Source organism: Lepidochelys kempii, chromosome 25 (genome assembly GCF_965140285.1).
Source record: "Lepidochelys kempii isolate rLepKem1 chromosome 25, rLepKem1.hap1, whole genome shotgun sequence".
In the NCBI taxonomy this organism is placed as follows: domain Eukaryota; kingdom Metazoa; phylum Chordata; order Testudines; family Cheloniidae; genus Lepidochelys; species Lepidochelys kempii.
The window spans coordinates 14678891-14697271 of NC_136404.1; the positions used below are offsets into that span (position 1 = coordinate 14678891).

At 53.1% G+C, this 18381-nt stretch overlaps 2 protein-coding genes across 16 annotated transcripts in view; one reads left to right on the forward strand and one right to left on the reverse strand.

The window, feature by feature from the left end:
* Positions 1 to 636: 636 nt before the first annotated feature.
* On the forward strand, positions 637 to 5686 carry GPX4 (glutathione peroxidase 4). Its single transcript, XM_073324665.2, has 7 exons — positions 637 to 745; positions 2028 to 2122; positions 2663 to 2807; positions 3520 to 3671; positions 4031 to 4055; positions 4766 to 4825; positions 5406 to 5686. Exons 1-7 carry the CDS (start codon positions 671 to 673, stop codon positions 5436 to 5438), a joined length of 585 nt encoding a protein of 194 aa, XP_073180766.1. The 5' UTR covers positions 637 to 670; the 3' UTR covers positions 5439 to 5686.
* A 6176-nt stretch (positions 5687 to 11862) lies between these two features.
* The window catches only part of SBNO2 (strawberry notch homolog 2), a 108596-nt gene continuing 102077 nt past the window's right edge, over positions 11863 to 18381 (reverse strand). For all 15 annotated transcript variants that reach the window (XM_073324660.2, XM_073324658.2, XM_073324655.2 and 12 more), the window contains 3 exons: positions 17563 to 17639; positions 16959 to 17149; positions 11863 to 16260 (listed from right to left, as the gene is read on the reverse strand). In XM_073324660.2, coding sequence (XP_073180761.1) covers positions 15629 to 16260; positions 16959 to 17149; positions 17563 to 17639 — 900 coding nt within the window. In that variant the 3' untranslated portion in view covers positions 11863 to 15628. The remainder of the gene's footprint in view (positions 16261 to 16958; positions 17150 to 17562; positions 17640 to 18381) is intronic.

Consider the following 18381-nt stretch of genomic DNA (forward strand, 5'->3'; position numbering starts at 1 on the left):
TTAGGTTTCAGAGGAACAGCCGTGTTAGTCTGTATTCGCAAAAAGAAAAGGAGTACTTGTGGCACCTTAGAGACTAACCAATTTATTTGAGCATGAGCTTTCGTGAGCTACAGCTCACTTCAAGTGAGCTGTAGCTCACGAAAGCTCATGCTCAAATAAATTGGTTAGTCTCTAAGGTGCCACAAGTACTCCTTTTCTTTTTGCTAATTATTAGATAGCCCTGCCTGGTGCTTTGCAAAACACCACCCTCCTACATGCTCCACCCTGGGTCGCCCCCTCCCCCTGCAGCCTGGTGCACTCTGGGCTGTTCCACCCTGGGTCGCCCCCTCCCCCTGCAGCCTGGTGCACTCTGGGCTGTTCCACCCTGGGTCGCCCCCTCCCCCTGCAGCCTGGTGCACTCTGGGCTGTTCCACCCTGGGTCGCCCCTCCCCCTGGACGCTGCAATCGGCTAAACAAGCGCGATAACCCCCGCCCTCTCCCGATTGGTTGAGCTCACGTGACTGTAGGGGTCGGACTTAGGTCGCTTGCTGCTGGGGCTCTTCGGCCGCTGATTGGTCGGAGCGGCCGGGGGCGGGGCGCTGGGAGCCGAGGGGGGCGGGGCGCCCGTCGCTGATTGGCGGAGCGGGTGAGGCCGAGGCCGGGGCCGGCCGTTGGGGCGGGGCCCGTTGCCATGAATTGGGGCCGCCTGGGCGGGCGGGTGCTGCTGTGCGGGGCACTCGGCGCGCGGGGTCTGAGCCGGAGCATGGTGAGTGCGGGGCCGGGCTCGAGCTCCCCTCCGGCCGCCGCCTCTCTGTGGTCCTACCGTCGGGGCGGCTAGAGAGGCCCGAGCCCCCCCGCCGGGAGGGGGGGCCCGCTCGGCGGCTCCCCCAGCCTGGGCCCGAGGGAGGCCCCCCCCAGCGCAGGCTGAGGGGCGGGGGAAGGGGACGAGGGGGTGCGGGAGGGGTGTGGGGGGGCGGGGGAAGGGGACGAGGGGCTGGGGGGTCCGGGGCGGGGGAAGGGGACGAAGGAAGGGGACGAGGGGCGGGATCCGGGGCGGGGGACGAGGGGCGGGATCCGGGGCGGGATCCGGGGTGGGGGGGGGAAGGGGACGAGGGGTGGGGGGGGGGAAGGGGACGAGGGGGTCCGGGGCGGGGGACGAGGGGCGGGGTCCGGGACGGGGGGGGAAGGGGACGAGGGGCGGGGGGGGGGAAGGGGACGAGGGGGTCCGGGACGAGGGGCGGGGTCCGGGACGGGGGGGTTCGGGGAGTGGGACGAGGGGCTGGGGGCGTGGCGGGTCCTGTGACTCTTAAGGGCACGAGCAGGCCCGTGGGCAATACGGGGCTGCCCCAGCGCAGTGCCCAGGTCCCGGTCCGCGGGACAGCGGCATGGGGGTGCTCCTGCAGCAGCCGCCCCGGACCAGCCCCGAGATCCGGGCTGGGGGGGCTGGCTCGGCGGAGGCTGCTCTGTCTCAGCCCAGTGCAGCGGGGAGAAGACTGCTTCTGAGTCACGGTCACAAGACCTCCTCCTGTCCCCGGAGCCCTAGTACCTCTTGTGCCCCGTGTTGATTCCTTTTATAGCCGAGATTAGTGCTGTGATTCACAGCAATCCTCCAGGGTATTGACCCTCTTGATCCTCTGCTTTGTGTGCAGTAAATTGCTTTAAGTCTCTAATACCAATTTGAACAGTGGAGGTTTTGACCTGTGTGTAAGGTAACCTGCAGCAAGCCCCGCCCAGTACTGCTGTTGGGGAGGAAGGACTGTAGACCCTTGGGTAAAGAAGTGGGGTATCGTGTATGGTTCTAGACAGTTGAACCATTTCCATTTTTGGTAGGAGTAGGTCCCTATCTTTGATAATGATCAGGTGGCAAGAGAGGAACAGTGAGTGAAGGTAGTTGTCTGAAGAGAGGCATTTTGATGGTAGTGGAACAGCCTCTCTTGAATATGTGGCTGCTGCCTTCCCCTGGCATGCTGCATATCTGACTTCTGTGCTCAGACTGGGATGAGATCCCTTTATTGCAAAACTGATCTTGAGCCCTGGCTGTCTTGCAGTGTGCACAGGCAGATGACTGGCGAGCTGCCAAATCAATCTATGAATTCCATGCCAAAGATATTGATGGCAATGATGTTTCCCTGGAAAAGTACAGGTAAGTGGTGAGGAACCCAGATGCTGTGAGCTGGGCTGGCTCAGTGAGGTACCCAAAGCACAAGCATGTGACTAGCCTGTAGTTAGGCTATTAATACTTCAGTCTCCCCTAATCTTGTCTAGCCAACACCAAAAAAACTGTTAATACTCCCAGTTCAGGGAGGAGTGCTGCTGAAAGAGCATCACAACCAGGCCCTGGGGAGGAGGGGTGCCCAAAAGGGACTACACAGGCAACTGAACTAAGCAGGGACAGCTTGGCTCCTGATGGACAGGCTCTGCCTGACTGTGGGTGGGGTTCAGAAGATCTGTGACTTGCACCTGATGGGAAGAGGTGTGGAAAATTGTTACTCACATCTGATGCGAATGAGTCCGGGAAAGGGGTGCATGTGAGGATCCAGTTAGCAGGTTATATCCAACAGGGCAGAAAAGCAATAGCCATTATGTAGGTAGGGTCCCTTGTTGCAGATATGTCTATCTTTGTGGGGTAGATCAACCCCAACCCTTTTGTAGTAACTGTCAGTGACTCCTGCTTCTTTCCCAGGGGGTTTGTCTGCATCATCACCAATGTAGCATCCAAATGAGGAAAAACTGCTGTAAGCTACACTCAGCTTGTCAATATGTACGCCAGATACGCTGAGAAGGGTTTACGCATCCTGGGCTTCCCCTGCAACCAGTTTGGAAACCAGGTCGGTGGCACACCCTGCCTGCTAAGGAAAGGGGGTTCCTCTAGGGGAAAAAGTCACTCTTTCTCCCTAGCAAAGGGGGCTGGCTCGGTAGCCCATGAGACTGAAGGATGCCTGTAGTTAGCATGGGCCTAGCAAGTATTCCCAGCATATAGAGCCTTTGAGTACTACCATCAGATAAACAGCTAACACAGCCTCCCTAGCATATGAGTGGGAGTACAGTTTAGTCTTTGGCCCACTGACTCTTTGATGTCTCTACCAAAAAAAAGAGCTAGGCTGTTTGCCACCAATCTGGGGTAATGCACCCAGACTTGCTGAGCTCCTCTGGGCTCTACCCAGTCTTCAGCTGGTCCGCCTGAGGCACAAGGAGGCTGTAGGTGACTGTGTGCATTAGAACATGGAACCACAGCTCTGCCAGGCGTTCCGGTGGACCATGTGGCTCGAGTCCTCTCCCGAGCCCAGTTGTATTCAAGTAACCATGCTCCCTGCCAGCTGTGTCCTAGCAATGAGTGGGATATTCTAGAAGCAGGAAGCTCGTGTCCTTCATCACCCAGCCCGCTCAACTTCATTCTTTCAATGTACACGCATCCTGCCCTCAGAGTCTGAGCCTGGAACTGCGCTTAATCGAAATGGAATGGGGTTTTGAGTAGTCAGTCATTGCCTAATAATGCAAGACCACTCACTTCCCACAGTAACCCTTCTCTTTGCTTCTTAGGAGCCTGGGGATGAGTCACAGATCAAACAATTTGTTGCAAGCTATGGGGTGAAGTTTGACCTCTATAGTAAGGTAGAGGTCAATGGGAACAATGCCCATCCTCTCTGGAAATGGATGAAAGACCAGCCCAAAGGAAGAGGCACCCTGGGAAAGTGAGTGCAGACCCTGAGCAGGAACAGACCCAGAAGGAAGTGGTAGCATTAGAGAAACAGCCTGGCCCCATTGGTGTCATTGGAATGGGGGGTGCGGGGGAGCAAATCAATCCTGTGATGAAACCAAAAGAGGAGACTTCAGCTGCACCACTGGCAACAGTGACCCACTGGACTGGAGAGGAAGGGGATGTGGGGTGGATGGATTGGTCACACAGCAGTCCCCAGCTTGGGCCTGTTGGAAGTAGTGGCAGAGCAGGCTGTTGGGTTAGGTGTGGGGCTGTGGTGGGTGGGCACTCCTGTCAGTGCTGGGACTGCTTTAAAACAGCTGCTGTCTCACTGGTGGTCTCTCTCCTTCCTAGTGCAATAAAGTGGAACTTCACAAAGGTAGGACTCTGCTCTCTTCTCACTGGGGTTTTAGGCTCTAAAATGGGCTGACCACTTGTGGTGTGATCCTTTAAGATCCCAGGAGCTAAGCAAGGTTGGGTGGGAGGCTCGAAGAAACACTTAGCTGCTGGAAGAGGTGTTGGAGATGGGCAGGGGAGCCTAGTAAGATTGCGCCTCCTGAGCAGGCATTGACCCATAGCTCCTAGATATAAAATTGAGACCCTGACCTTGCATGTGGGTCCTAGAGCAAACCCCCTAAGGGATAGGGGTGTCTGGCCAGGCTCCAGCTGGGTTAACTACATTCTACCTCTCAGTTTCAGAGGGATACATCAGTCTTCACTTTGTGTATTGAATTGTTGTGTGGTGGTGAGGAAGAGCGTGCCTCATGCCAGAGGTGGCTGCATTTCAGCATTTGGGGATGGGGAGGCCTTGTACATGTGCTCAGATTTCAAAGCACTCAATCTCCCTGCAAAGGAGCTGCACTTCTTATAAGTGACCTGGGGAGGGACAGTGCTGTTTGCCAGGTGCCCCCAAAGCTGCTTCTCCACCCATGGCCTCCCTGCTGCCCAGGGAGTTAGCCATAATAGCAGAACCTGGCCTTGAAGCTCATCTCCTGTAGTGTGTTGTGCGTGACTCAAGCATTGAGTTCCAGTGGGGCAGAGCATGCATGTGCGTCCAGGATTATTCATGCTTGTCTTCTAACTCCACAGTTTCTCATTAACAAGGACGGCCACGTGGTGAAGAGATACAGCCCAATGGATGATCCATATGTAAGTCAGCCTGTCTGTGTATCACAAAGCGGTAACCTCGGGGGCTAGCTCTGCCGGAACTGAACAGCCAAGCTGTGTCTCAAAGCACAGCTTTACTAGTGGGTCCAAACCTGGGGGAGGAAGGGAAGAAAGATACTTTGCCAATAGCTTCCTGCACTGCCCTTGCTATTAGTCATGTACCAAGACTTGGGTAATGCAGCATCATGACTCAGGTCTGTTTCTCCCAAGCCTGAACATCTCTGCAGGGAACACATGGGAAGAAAGCTGCTGGGTTTCCTGCCACTCTACAGGCTAACAAAACTTAAGTGTCCCTGGCACCCTGTAGTGGGTGGGGAGTTACCTCTGCAGGAGCATAATGCAGAGGAATGAAAATGAGCAGGGTGGGATTCAAGTAGCAGAGAAGCACTGTCCAAAGCTGGTGGGGGTGTTGCAAAGGGAGGTGTGTTTTTGCTCAGTGCTACAGAGCTCTGGATACAGCAGGCAGGGACTCAGTATGATCCTTCATGGACAGGACAGTGGTGGTCTCTCCACAGGCCCTCAAGAGAAACAGCACTTGACTCCTTCCTCCTCTTCTCTGCAGGTGATTGAGAAGGACCTGCCTGATTTCCTGTAGACCTGTTCACTTAGACACTGGACCATTCCCTCTGCTTAGCAACATCTCACCTGCTCCCTGTGGAGTCTTCCCATCCTGCCCTAATGATGGCCTGCCTTAAAGCCAGCCTGCTGGTGAGGCAGACCTGAAACTTGGCGTGCATCTGCGGGAAGAAGGGTTCACTGGGCTGGTGGCTGTTGCTGGGCAGTTTTCATAGTCCTGACATGGGCACTTGGCTTCATGGCAATAAAAGTTTATGCTGAAACTGACCAATGTCTTGTCTGAGTCTGTTGGAAGCTGCTGTGTAACATGGTGCAGAACAGGAAGCTCCAGTCATTCTTCCAAGTAGATACAATCTCTGGGGGGGAGGATGCTCTTCCCTGTAGTGCAAGGGACTAGCTACTGGGGAAAAAAGGTCTGGTTGTACTGGCAACTTCCTTGCTGGCCACTGTCAGAGGGGGGAGCAGAAAGCCATTGACTCAGCTCCTAGGAGTTTGAAACAGGTTCGCTGGATCCTGGGGAAGTAATCTAAATCCAGGAAACATTTTATTCTGCCCAAGTTTGTGCAAAACATGAATTTATGTAATTCCTGCTCTTGGAGGCCAGCAGCTGGATTAGAGGGATAATCCTTGGTAATGCCCAGAGGAATTAAGCAGCAAGTGCCTAGGCCTTCCCTGGAGCTATTATAGATTTCCTAACCAGGCAAAGGCAGCATCTTTCGGCAGCTCAGCTACAGCAGGGCTCTGACTAGCTGGGCTGCCTGCAGGCCTCCTCCCTTTCAGATGCTGTGGCTGTAAGCACTAGGCCAGCTGCTCTGTCACCTGATGGTGATTTCACACCAGCTGTGAATCTAGTTGCTTGATCTGAATGCAAATATCAAACCTCTGTTCAACAGAATTCTTACCCTGCCATGCTGCAGGAGCCTGTCTCTAAAGGGTTAAGTGTAAAGTAGCCAGACGGTTGGGATCTCCCCACAAGAGACAAATGTGCTTAAAGAAACCTCCTCAACCTGTCTATTAATGAGGCAGCCAAGCCAGCTGCAGCAACTTACACTGCTGTAGTAGTGAGGCAGCCCCCCTGGGTGAAAGGATGGGCATGAGGGAGAGGTTAAAGGCTCCTACCTCCACACCTTTCCCTGGTGAAACAAACACAGGGGTGGGGGGAGAGAGACTGAAGACCCATGATGTCTGACCACTGCCCCAGCCTGCACCCTCAGTTGTAGGAAGTGTGCCATGAGCCAGGGTGTGGCAGTTAATGGGATGGCCCTGCTTTATGCACAACCCTAATTAACTAGTATGATACAGCATCATGAACAACCCTACTTGGGTGAGTCTTGCACTGGCCTAGAGTTGTATTATAAAATGTCTTCAGGGGGGTTTTATGGATTCTGAGGCTAGAAGGGACCATTGTCATCAGACCTTGTGTAACATAGGCCACAGAACTTCCTCGAGTAATTCCTACAGCAGATCTTTTAGAAAAACATCTGGTTTTCACTTAAATTCTGTGATGGAACACAACTCTTTGGTAGTGTTTCAATGGTTAATTACTCACTGTTATATTACCTTAGTTCCAGTCTGAACTTGTCTAGCATCAACTGCCAGTCATTGGATGGCATTATATCTTCCTTTGCTAAATTGAAGAGCCCTGTGTTACCTACTTGTTCCCTCTGCACGTACTTTTAGACTATAATCATGTCAGCCTTGAACTTTCTCTTCCTTAAACTAAAGAGGGGGAGCATCTTCCATCTGTCACTAGAGTCAGTTTTCTAACTGTTTAGTTATTCACATGGCTCTTTGATCAATTTCCAATTATCCACATCCCTGAATTGTAGACACCAGAATTGGACACTGCATTCCAGCAGCTGTCACACCAGTGCCAAAAACAGAGGTCAAATAACCTCTCCACTCCTACTTGAGATTCCCCCAGTTATGCAGCCCAGGATTGCATTAGCTCTTTTGGCCAAAGTGAGCTCTCATTCAGCTGATCATTCACCATGACTCCCTCTTAAGGGGCAGGAGGGGTGCAGGCCCCTGGCTAAGGAAATGTGTTGTGTGGTTCTAGAGAGTTCAACTTCTTTCCTTTTTGGTAAGAGTAGCTTAATAACTGTGATGACAGGGAGCAGGAGGAGAGCAAGGAAGGTAACTGGTAAAAAGATGATGAAAAGGTACTGAATACCCAACAGCGTGAGTTAAAGCCAGAAGCAATTAACTAACAATGAAAAATGTATGAGAATAAGCTGATTTACAGATGCAATTAAATATATCTGCAGCACCAGAGTAGGAGTCCTGGCTAGCTGGGAGGAGTATATGTGCACAGAAATATCTAAAGCAGCTAGGACCTGGTCTCAGCAGTAACTGTCTAGAGAACTTGTCTGCAATGGCCCATTGTAAACCAACTGGGCTTTACAGTGCTCCCCCTTTCTACAGCTCAGTGCTTTAGAAAGGGGATGGAGGCAGGTAATCTCATTCTCTACCAAGAGAAGCTGACGTGCACCGCTGAGAAACATGGATACACGGCAGCAGGCACCTTTGTGCTCTGCAAACAACGCATTGGACGGAAATAAACTAAAAGGGGAGAGGATTTAACTGCACTAAAGATCAGCAAGGCCAGGCATGTTGAGTCTGGTTCTTCACTTCAAACTGCCCACTATTGTCTCCTTTGCTTCGCTACAGGGCTACTGAAAAGATGTAGTGACAAGCATCCACCTCTCTCCCCCACAAACGATTGCCAGGAGAGGAGACTTAGAGCAGCACCGCTGGGCAAGGAGGGCCCATCTTCACCTAGGGACTTGCTAAGGGGGAAGGCAACAGCCAATAGAAGCCAGCTCTGACTCAGACCCTTGCTGCTTCTATTGGCACAGGGGTCAGGAACTCCATCCCCCACTCCCACAGGTTTGGGTTCTGTGGGGATTTCCTTACCTGAACTCTGCTTGTCTGACTGCTGAAATGAGAATGAGCCCCGTGGATGAACACCCCCCAACAATCAACACCAGTGGAGTGGGCAGACACAGGCAGAGAAGCCGACTGAAGCAGGCATGGTCAGGAAAGCGTGCTGCCGGACATACTCCAATAGACCCCTCTCAGGCCCAAGAAAGGCCCTGTTGTGTAAGGCAAAAGCTCCCAGGCTGAGAGACCAGTGCTGTGCAAAAGGAAGCACATTTCAGCAACAAGCTCTTACCAGGCCGTTTCCCTGCTGGGATAGGACAGCAGAGATTAAGCAGGATTGATACCCAGGACAAGAGGATCATTGATGCCATGACATTAGTTGTGACCATGCTGGAGGCTGGGTGCTGTGACACCCCTATGCTCTGCCCAGGGAGGGGAATCCATTGTAGACGGGCCTGGCTGAGTTGACACAGCAGAGCTCTAGAGGGATTAGTGGCAGATTTGCACTGCAAGGGAACTTTGCTACCTTGTTTACAAGAGCTGCATTCCCCTTAATGGGAGGTGCTAAATCTGCAGCGTACTGTGATGGTAACAGTCACAAGGTGTAGCCAGCCAGCCAGCGCCCCCCCCCCCCCCCCCCCCCGCATTGCTGGAAACACAGGAGGAAGCCGGAACAGGGCACTTAACATATATTCCAGCACAGTCTTTGAAGCTGTGAAAAGCATAGGTGTGCTGCTACAATGTGCCTCTGGGAACATATACAACGATTAAGTTCACAGCAGGCAGAGGCCCTGTGACAGACATGGCTCTTAGCCCCTACTAAGTAGCGTGATGCACACACACCAATATCCTAGGTGGGAAAATATTTACCCTGATAAAAGAAATGTCCAGTAGTTGAAACTTATTGTTTCTCTCCCTTGCAAGTGTAAACTACTCTTGCGAAAGCTGGCGTCACCCAGACAGACCAGCCTCAATTTGGCATAAGAAAGGAGAAAGAGAATAAAGGAGTACAGAGGTATAAGTAGGGGACCTACAGCACCATGATTTTTGAGTGTTTTTCACTATCTATCTGCTGGTCAGATAAGTGACAGCCTCCCAAGGCTTCTGCAGCTAAGAGGGTCCCTACACCTTGTCCCTTATTCGTCTTTCCGCGGAATTGAGTGACCGATCCTGGCTTGGCACCACTGGAATCGAGAGATGCAAGGAGGGTAAGAAGCACCCACACCTGATCTCCTATCTTTAGTGTACACATATTTTGAAATAGAGCTCTATACTTTGTTTTCTTTCTTTGGGATTGTGGCTTCAGTTTTGTAACTTGTTTGTGTGTGTAACATCTCTACATTTAAATAAGTAGGCACTAGCAATTTTGTAACCACATGATTAGAATCTAGCTTAATAAATTTTGGTAACCATTTATGCATAAGCCTGACTTGTTTTCTCTGGTTTACTGCAAAGCAGCCAACACAATTAAAGAACCTCAGCCGTTTTGGCTCTAAAGCCTGGCCATTAGGTGAGAGTACTAAGAGCCTAGCGTTGAGTTGTGCTGCCTCCACAGGGCAAACTCTTGGGGCACCTGTCAGTCAATCCTGGCTGCCCGCTGCGAAGGAGCTCTGAGCTCTAGCAGTTAAAGTCACGGGTGTGGAGAGGCTCTTAGTGCTGCCATTGGGGCACCTGTCAGTCAATATTGACTGCCCGCTGCGAAGGAGCTCTGAGCTCTAGCAGTTAAAGTCACGGGTGGTTAGGACCTTGGGGCATCCGTCAGCCTAGCCCGGGCTGCCCGCCGCGAAGGGACAGTGCGTCCTAGCGGTTAAAGTCACGGATGGTATAAACGGGCATAGCTGGCACCTCACCAAACATCCTTGGCCGTCGGCTAACACAAGGACTCATCAAATAGCACCCAGCATAGCCAGGGCAAACAGGCTGGAGCCTCCTCGCAGGTGAGACAGCAAGAGCAGCATTCAGAGCACTTGGGAGGGGCGTTCTTTCTGTGTGCTTTTGGAAGCCATACAGCCAGCTACCATGTACCAAACATAGTGGCTGCCAGCATGATTTCCCCAGCTCAGGGTGGAAAGTCTCTTATTCAGAGGATTGTGCTATCAACTCCTTATGGAGGTGCTGGATATAAATATGGTGTGACAGATACGGTAATTTCCTGAAACAGCTTTGGGAGATTTTATTCAATTAAGGTTAAGTAGCTTTGGAGTCCATGATATTATGAAAGCAACATTTATGTATGGCCGCGGGATTGTGTGTAAATTCTCTAAAGGGGAGACATGGCCAGTGTAAGCACTGGGATGTGGCATGAACTTCGAAGGACTATTTGAAACAATGTGCCAGACCAGAAAGAACTTGCAGGACCACCAAAGGAAATACCTGGCAGAAGGGGAGTACAAATTCTCACTTCCACACTCCATTTTTTGAAGCTACACCCTGGGGAGAGAACTACTGTCTGGCTGATTATCTATGCATGTTCTCTGCGAAGCAAAGGTCCAGACTGTATAAAGGAGGGAGACTCAAATTCATGAGGGTTCTTGTTCTGCGCAAAAGGTGTTATGAACATGTAGCTACAGAAAACCCCATGTGGGGTGTGAAGGACAGACTCCTGCCAGAGCCCTGGGTGGAGTTGGGGTGATCTCTGGTGAGCTTATTAGTAGGCAGTTAGGTTCTTTTCTTGTGTTAATGTGTTTTCTCTCATATGTTTTCACCTTGAGAATAAATGTGCTTAGAAGAGCTGGGGGGTACGGTCTAACTGTGGGAAATTATGCTGTTTATAGCTGTGCAGAGAAGGCAAAGCAGAGGCGTTGGCCTTTTAGGCAGTCAGACTTGCTGGGGAATTCATAATGTAGGCAGTGAACTGTACAGCCTGGAAAATCCCGGTCAGGCGGGAGAGAGAGACGGGTCTCTGCCCAAGAGGTGACGGCTGAGGAGCCAAGGGTGGGTGCCATTGGTGGAACGTGAGGAAAATACAGATGCAGGTACCCTGAACAGAGAGACATGGCACAGGGGGGAAAAAAGTCACTAATGATCAGAGAACTGATGCTGAAGACGCTGGGGGATGTGCGTACGTGTGCAGGAATTGTTTCCATAAGCGTGGACAGGCTGGGAGCAGGCTCCGGGAATTTTTGCAGAGTAGAATCCCACCCCCTCCTCCCAATACAGTCAACCCACTTCCGCTCTCACTACTGATTCAAGGTAATGCAGCTCTAATTGTCCACTGAGCGACACTAGGGCCTCCTGCCACTAAGGCTTGGTTTGGTTTTAAGACTTGTCCACATTAGGTGATAGCAGCCCTAGGAGCTCAAGGGGAGGTAGCTTACCATCGCCTCTGGTGTTTTAAGCCCCATGTCATTTAGTCAATTGACTGCAGTAGGGCTCCCCCCTTGCTATCAGCAGTGGAGATAAATAGCGTTGTCCCCAGTGTAGACAAGGTCTTAGATCCTGGAGCTCTAGGGCTGGCTGTCATCAAGAGAGTTATCTGGGGTCAGTAACCCATGCATCAACCTGGGGAGGGTTTTTCAAAATCACGGGACACAGGAGCATAAATCAAATCCACCACCAAGTCTCACCCCAAGATTTTTATAAATTTGTCCATCACCCTGGTGGTCTCCAGTTGCCTAACCTAGCTTCCAGATAGGTGAGCCTTGGGCGAGTATAAATCTAGATAGACAGAGACACACACACACATACACACATACATACACAGAGCTGGAACTTACACAGATCTCATGCGTGGCTTCCTTTCCATCTTTACTGAGCAGAATGCAAAAATTATCCTTCTGATGCAAGTAGAAAATTTAGGAATTAGTCAAAGGCACATATTCTAAAAAAAAAGAATCTCTTTACATATATACATCTCAATTCATTATAAATACACACAGAAAAACAAAGGCAAACGAACAAGCGGATTAAAAAGTGCTAACAAAAAGGTGTAAGGAAGGGAAAAGGATTCATTTAAAAAAATACATACAATCAGTAGGACAACTGCATAATAATTTAGTTAAAAGATACTGTTACATATTATTAACCCTGACAAAAACACAGGATCAGGCAGGGGAAGTATTTTCTTGAAGGTGCCCTGTCTTTTTCAGAGATTGGGAGAGAAAAATTGCATATATCTTAGAATTAAAACAGCAATAAAACAACCACATAAAACTCCAGGTCATATTTTTTGTGGGGGACCCACTGGTGGGGGTGGTTAGAAAGAGAGCACCTGATGATTATTCCTGAGTTTACGCCTGTTTGAAATTGGTTTTCTTGGTGTGTTTTTTAACTTTTGCTGAGAGTTTGACAGTTGCCCAAATGAATGAGACAGAAATTAAATAAGGACTCAGGGGCTCCAAGGAAATAAAAGATTTTCAAAGATTCTCTCTGAGTGTCGTGAATCCAGGGAGCATTATAAATACAGTGGGGGAGTGTATTCGATAGAACCAGGGAGGGGCCTGCCTAGGACTGGAAAAGGGATGTTCTCTGTGATCACAAGAAAGGGGCATCTTTGCTGTCTGCCTACAAGAGGACAGCAGGGCGGAATTGCCCCTTCCTTGGCAATTTGGGTGAATGCACGAGCGGAACGAGATGGGCAGGACTCTTGTGCACACGCAGCACAATGCAGGGCTCTCCAGCAGCTCAGCGCAGAGGTGGGTTAGTGCAATTAGGTGATAAACTAGGAACAAAAGTAAAGAGATTCCTGGGGGTTGGAAATGCACTATCTGGACAGCGCACCAACAAGGATAGGAGCATCCCTGCCCAAACAGTGGATCATGTCATCTGGACTTCACAGTCTGGGCTTCCAGTTTCAGGGGGGATTTTTTCTGATCTTTGGTGTTTAGTCGGAGGCAAGGGGGCATAGAGGATATTTAGAATTCTACTCAGAACTGGCCCCTGCAAAGCCCCCCATCTCTAGGGAAGTGGGGGAATGGCAGGGCCTGCCCAGCACATTATGGGCACTGCTGCAATCTAAATAATAAACCTCCTCCTCCTTCCTGGCCGGGGAGATGCAAAGGGTGTAAAAAGACACAAGACCCCAGAATGAAGGACCGGAGACCACACCTGGACTGGCCTAGAAAGTGGGAACTAGAATGTGCAGGGTGAGGAGGGGGAGTGAAGTGGGAAGAGAAGGAGACCATGGTCCACTGGCTTGGGAGACTAGGTGCTTCCCTGTCCCCCAGGTAGGATGTGCTACCAAGCCTTTGCACCGGGTTACAGAGTTCACAGCACTTTAGAAAGGTAGGGAAATATCACATCCCTGTGTTACAGAAGGGGAAACTGAGTCATATGGGGCCGCAGCTGGTTAAACTCGTCAGTGAGACAGATGAGGTGACAATCTCCAAAATCTCCACATGTGGCTGGGGCTCTCTCCACAGGGGGTGAGAACGCCCCACTCCACCATTAACTCCTCTTACAGCTTTGGGCAGATCCCACTGACTGCCCTGCTCCAGCAGATCTGCCCCCGCCATGCCCCCCAGGGACTTGCTGTGTCTGATAAGAACTAGCCAAGGAAAGGTGTGTGATAGGCAATGGGAGCTTTGCCTGCTAAAGGGGCATCACCAGTCACTAGGGTCACACCTCCTCCCCTCCGTAATGCCTGGCATGCTCCAAGAAATGCCAGGACGACGACTCAGTAAAAGGAGGCTGAGGCAGCGAGAGGAGGGTGACAGCGCAGCCGGCAACAAAAATCTTTGCCCGAGTAAAGACAGAGCTGCCCAAGTCAGAGCTCCCGTGAAGCAGGTGCACGGCCCTAGGAGCAGTGTCGCTGTCGAGGTGCTGTGTGGCTCTCCGTTTGGATTGCATATGTTCTGTGTAAAGCCAGCAGCCCCGCTGCAGCACAAAGCCTAGCAAGCTACTGGTCCAACAGGCCTTAGTGCTTCTGCTCAGGGCTACTGCTGGTGGGCGGAGCAAGGTGTGGCTTGCCCTGGAGAGACTACAGGGGTGTTCTGCTTAGGTTGGCTAAGCAGGAGTTTGCTCTTTGGTATTCAAAGTGGAGCAGGCTGTAACAGCTGAGCACAAACACAGTGCATGGCCCTGGATCGCTTGCCATTTACTCTTCCCTGGCAGTGGGTCTCAATGGGGCAGCCACTGAAATCAACAGTGGCCTGTGCTAGAGGTTTAAGATCCAGACATGGGGCCCCTCCTGCTTTCCCAGACTCAGGCCTGGCCCCGCCAGCCAGCTGCGAACGAGCCCATTGGAACAGTACTAGCCAGCTGGCTCCAGGAGAGAATGCCACAGGGAGCAAACTTGGAAAGCGCGGCCACGCTGCAGCTGTCACCATCACGAGGAGCCCCGGGGCTGAGTGTGCAGCCTGGCCATCAGGCAGAAGAGGATGAGGGGGAGGAAGGCTGGCCAGGGGCTAAGGAGTTCATTGCTGAATACTGATAAAGTGGGCATGTTAGTGCAGAAGAGTTGTTCCCCATCCCATTGGGGAAGTCAGGGCAGCCCAACGCATGTCAGTTTCCCCTCCCGAGAGAAAGGGGTGGCTGGACTAACTGGAGAGCAGAGAGCGAGCACATGACCTGCAGTCAGATGAATGTCTCCTCAGCTGGCCCCACCCAATCCTACGTAGATGGATGCTTTAGCTCCATGGTTCCCAGCCTGCACTGGGACTTCTGTCATTCCCCCCTCAGTCCCTGTCTCTGTATTAGTCCCAGGTGCCTGCCCCCCATTCCTCAAGAATCTGGTGTTTCGAGTGGCATCAAGCTCCAGGGCTGGGATGGAAGAGCCCAAGTGTGAGGCTGGCTCCAGGTGACCCAGCCAAGCTTTGGTAACTCACTCAGCTGCCCACAGCGGCTGGGAACCATGGCTTTCGCCATCACGCACGCTCTGGTAACAGGATCGCTTTGGGGCTTAGAACGTTTCCGTCTGTGGACGCTGCAGTTAGCAGCTGCTGCACACTCCCCTGGAAGGGACGGAATCCCGGCCTTTCAACTCAATAGTCGGTGTGGAGATGGGTGTGGGGAGGGGCTGGGGCAGTCAGTGGCTCTCCTCTCTGTCCTACCTGGGCACTGTTGTTTGAGCAGGTCCGTCCCCCAGCAGAGGACATGGGTCCCGATCAGCTGAGCTCTGTGATAAAAGCACTTTGCCATCCCCCCTTTATACACACGATATGTACAACTCTATACATGTGTGGCTGTATATTATATATAAATAAACTTTGCTGTAAGGAATACGCGATCCCCCCCTGCCCCCCAACTGACACACGCGGGTCATTGCAAAGCAATACAAGAGCCTGGGCTCCCTCCACTCCAGCCCTTCTGCCAAACGATGGCAGGCGAGAGGCTCGGGAGGGGCACGGTGCCTGTGTCTGAGCTCCGCCCTGGCCCTCAGCTGGCCCCTCAGAAGTGTTCAAAGGGACTGGTGAACTGGATGACGCTCTGGCGCTCCTGGGAGAGCGTGTTGTCCTGAGGGGCCACGTACAGCGTCCTCAGCATGTCCTCCAGCACCTCCTTGAAATTGATGCTCTCCTGCTGGGCTAAGTCTTCTGGCGGCAGCTGCTGCTGTGGCAGTGTCTGCAGGTGGTCGGGATGGGGGAGAGGCAAGTGGTTGTGTGGGGGTGGGTTGAGAGGCACGGTCCCCGCCAGGGCTGGGACCGGGCTTTCTAAGACAGGAGGAAGGCTGAAAGGCAAGGGCATCCTGTGCTGCTGGTGTGGCTGGAGAACAGGCTCCGGTGGGAAGTGTAAAGCACCCAGGGGGTCGGGCTGCAAGGCCAGGTTGGAGAGGCTGTCGCTGGGAGGGCTGTAGGTCAAGTCCAGGATCTCGTCCTGGTGCAGGGAGTGTCTGGGCACGGGGAGCCTGGCCACAGGCTGGCAGAGGTCATGGGGCTGCTGCAGGACATGCTGTGGCATGGAGTACAGCAGGCTCCGGTCCTGGGCCAGAAGGGCCCGGTTATGCTTCTGCTTCACATTCTCGTCCATCTGCTTCAGCTCCTCCCGCACCCTATGGACGCAGCTCTCGGGGATCTTTATCCCTGGGAGATGGAACATGCTGTGTCAGCCCCCAAAGCACATGAGCTCCTGGGAGGGGAGAGGTGAGGGGCCCTGGGAGTGGGACCCAGTGTCTGGGCTAATCGCATCCCTCAGCCCCTCCTCTGCAAGGCTGCCAGTTTCACTGCCTACACCACACGCTGCATCCCCACGGCTCTGCAGTCCCACCCCAGGAACGGGCTGCACCTAGGCTTGGCAGCAGTGTAGAGAGCAGGAGGTCCACAGCCGGGTTCCCAGACTGCGTTAGTGTGACGGCATCAGTAGTCCCTGCAGTGAAGGGTGCCAGGGGGCAGGAGTGTAGTGGGGCTGCACTGCCTTCACACCCAGACCGGGCAGCCCAGACCCGAGCAGAGGATGCACCATGCCTGGGTCACGCTCAAATGCTGGGCTAACTCCCGCCCCTACCCGCAAGGGACACCGATCCCCAGCTCCATGTCAAGGCCTGGCCCAGAGCACGCAAAGCGAATGGGCCATCAGTTACATGCTTCTCCTGCTCGCATCCCACAGGATCTCCTTAATCACAGAACTGCCCGGACAGGAGAGAGACATGCAGAGCCCTGCTTGGGAAAGGAAGGGAATTCCTGAACCCTACCATGCCCCCTCCCCCCGGAACACAGCACGCAGCTCCCTTCCCCTTCCCTGCCGCCACAGCGCCGCCCAGCACGCTGACCCCTGCACTCACCGACTTGTTTTTTCTTCTCCTTGGTCTTGAGGCGGACGATCTGCAGATAGCTGGTGTTGGTGATGTCTGACATGATGCTGGCGATCTTGCTCCAGACCCGCAGCAGCGCTCCGCACAGCATGTAGTAACGGCGCAGGCGCATGCCCTGGAAACACTCCTTTCCCTCTTGGATTAGTTTGCAGGTTCTGTTCCTTCAGGTTTGCAGAGGAAGAGAACAAGAGTTACCAGCAGCCCCTGCCCCTGGGAACAGCCCCTCCCTTCCCCCGGCTTGTTGGGGGTTGGGAGTGAGTGGAAGAAGAATGCCCCTCTCCCCCACAGGTGGCTGACCCCAGAGGCAGGGCAGCAGGGGGCTAGCTCCTGCAGGATTAGTGGGGACCACTGGGACAGGTCGGGCAAAGCCGCTCACAGAAGGAGCAGGGTCTCACAGAGCTGCAGTCTGCCCCCAGACAGCCAACACTCAGTGCAGCTCCACAGCCAGGGCAGTGAAGACCCTTTAATGCAGAGCCAGAGACAGCAGCAGCTACCCCTGTTCAGACCGGGCTCTGAGTTTCCCCAGCAGGGAGCCCAGAGTAGGCCAGGCCCTCTGGCACTGGGCATCACTTACCAGACAGCGTGGTTACAGTTCGTGAAGGAGAAGAGGTAGCTGCTCTCCCAATGTTCCTTGGCTTCCTCGGGCAGCACCTGCAAGGGACACAGCCAGAGGCAAACTAGACTTTTCCACTCTCCTCAGGATGGTGGAGGGCTAAGGCCAAGCACTGGGAGTCAGGACACCTGGGTTCTATCCCCAGCTCTGCCAGACGTGAGGGGACTTTGGGCAAGTCACGGCACCCATGTGCCTCAGTCTCCCCAGCTGTAAATTGGGAACAGCGATTCCTGCCAGGAGTGCCGAGAGGCTCCACTGATCAGTGTGCATGGCACACGGAGGTGCTCACATGGCAGCTAGGCAAGGGCAAGCACGGAAGGTCCTGGTGATTTTCCTTTTTTGCCTGTGCTGATGACAGTGTTAGCCTTTGAACACAAGGGAGCAAACAACTGGACACACACTGCCAGGCAGGGAGCAGAGCACTGATCTGTCGAGTCTGATACTCTGCGTCCAGCCCTGGCAAAGGGCAGCCATGCACTCTGAGACCCTCATACCAGCAGTCCTCTCCAGGTGCCTGCCGTATCCCTCCTGAGTGTCAGTGTTGGGTCTCAAGAACACTGACCTGCTGAAAACTCAGATGGACGTGTCACAGCTCAGCCCCACGCTGGCTCAGGGGGGAGATTTGCTGCGCTTGTCTCTGGGAAGGCAGAGCCCATCCCTACATCTGCGCCTACAGAACCATGCACCAAGGGAGCGTTCAGCCCCAAGGACTCTCCCTCTGCCCCGTCTGCGGTTGAGTCACAGTTTCCTTGATCAGCTGCAATTCCCATGCTGCAGAGG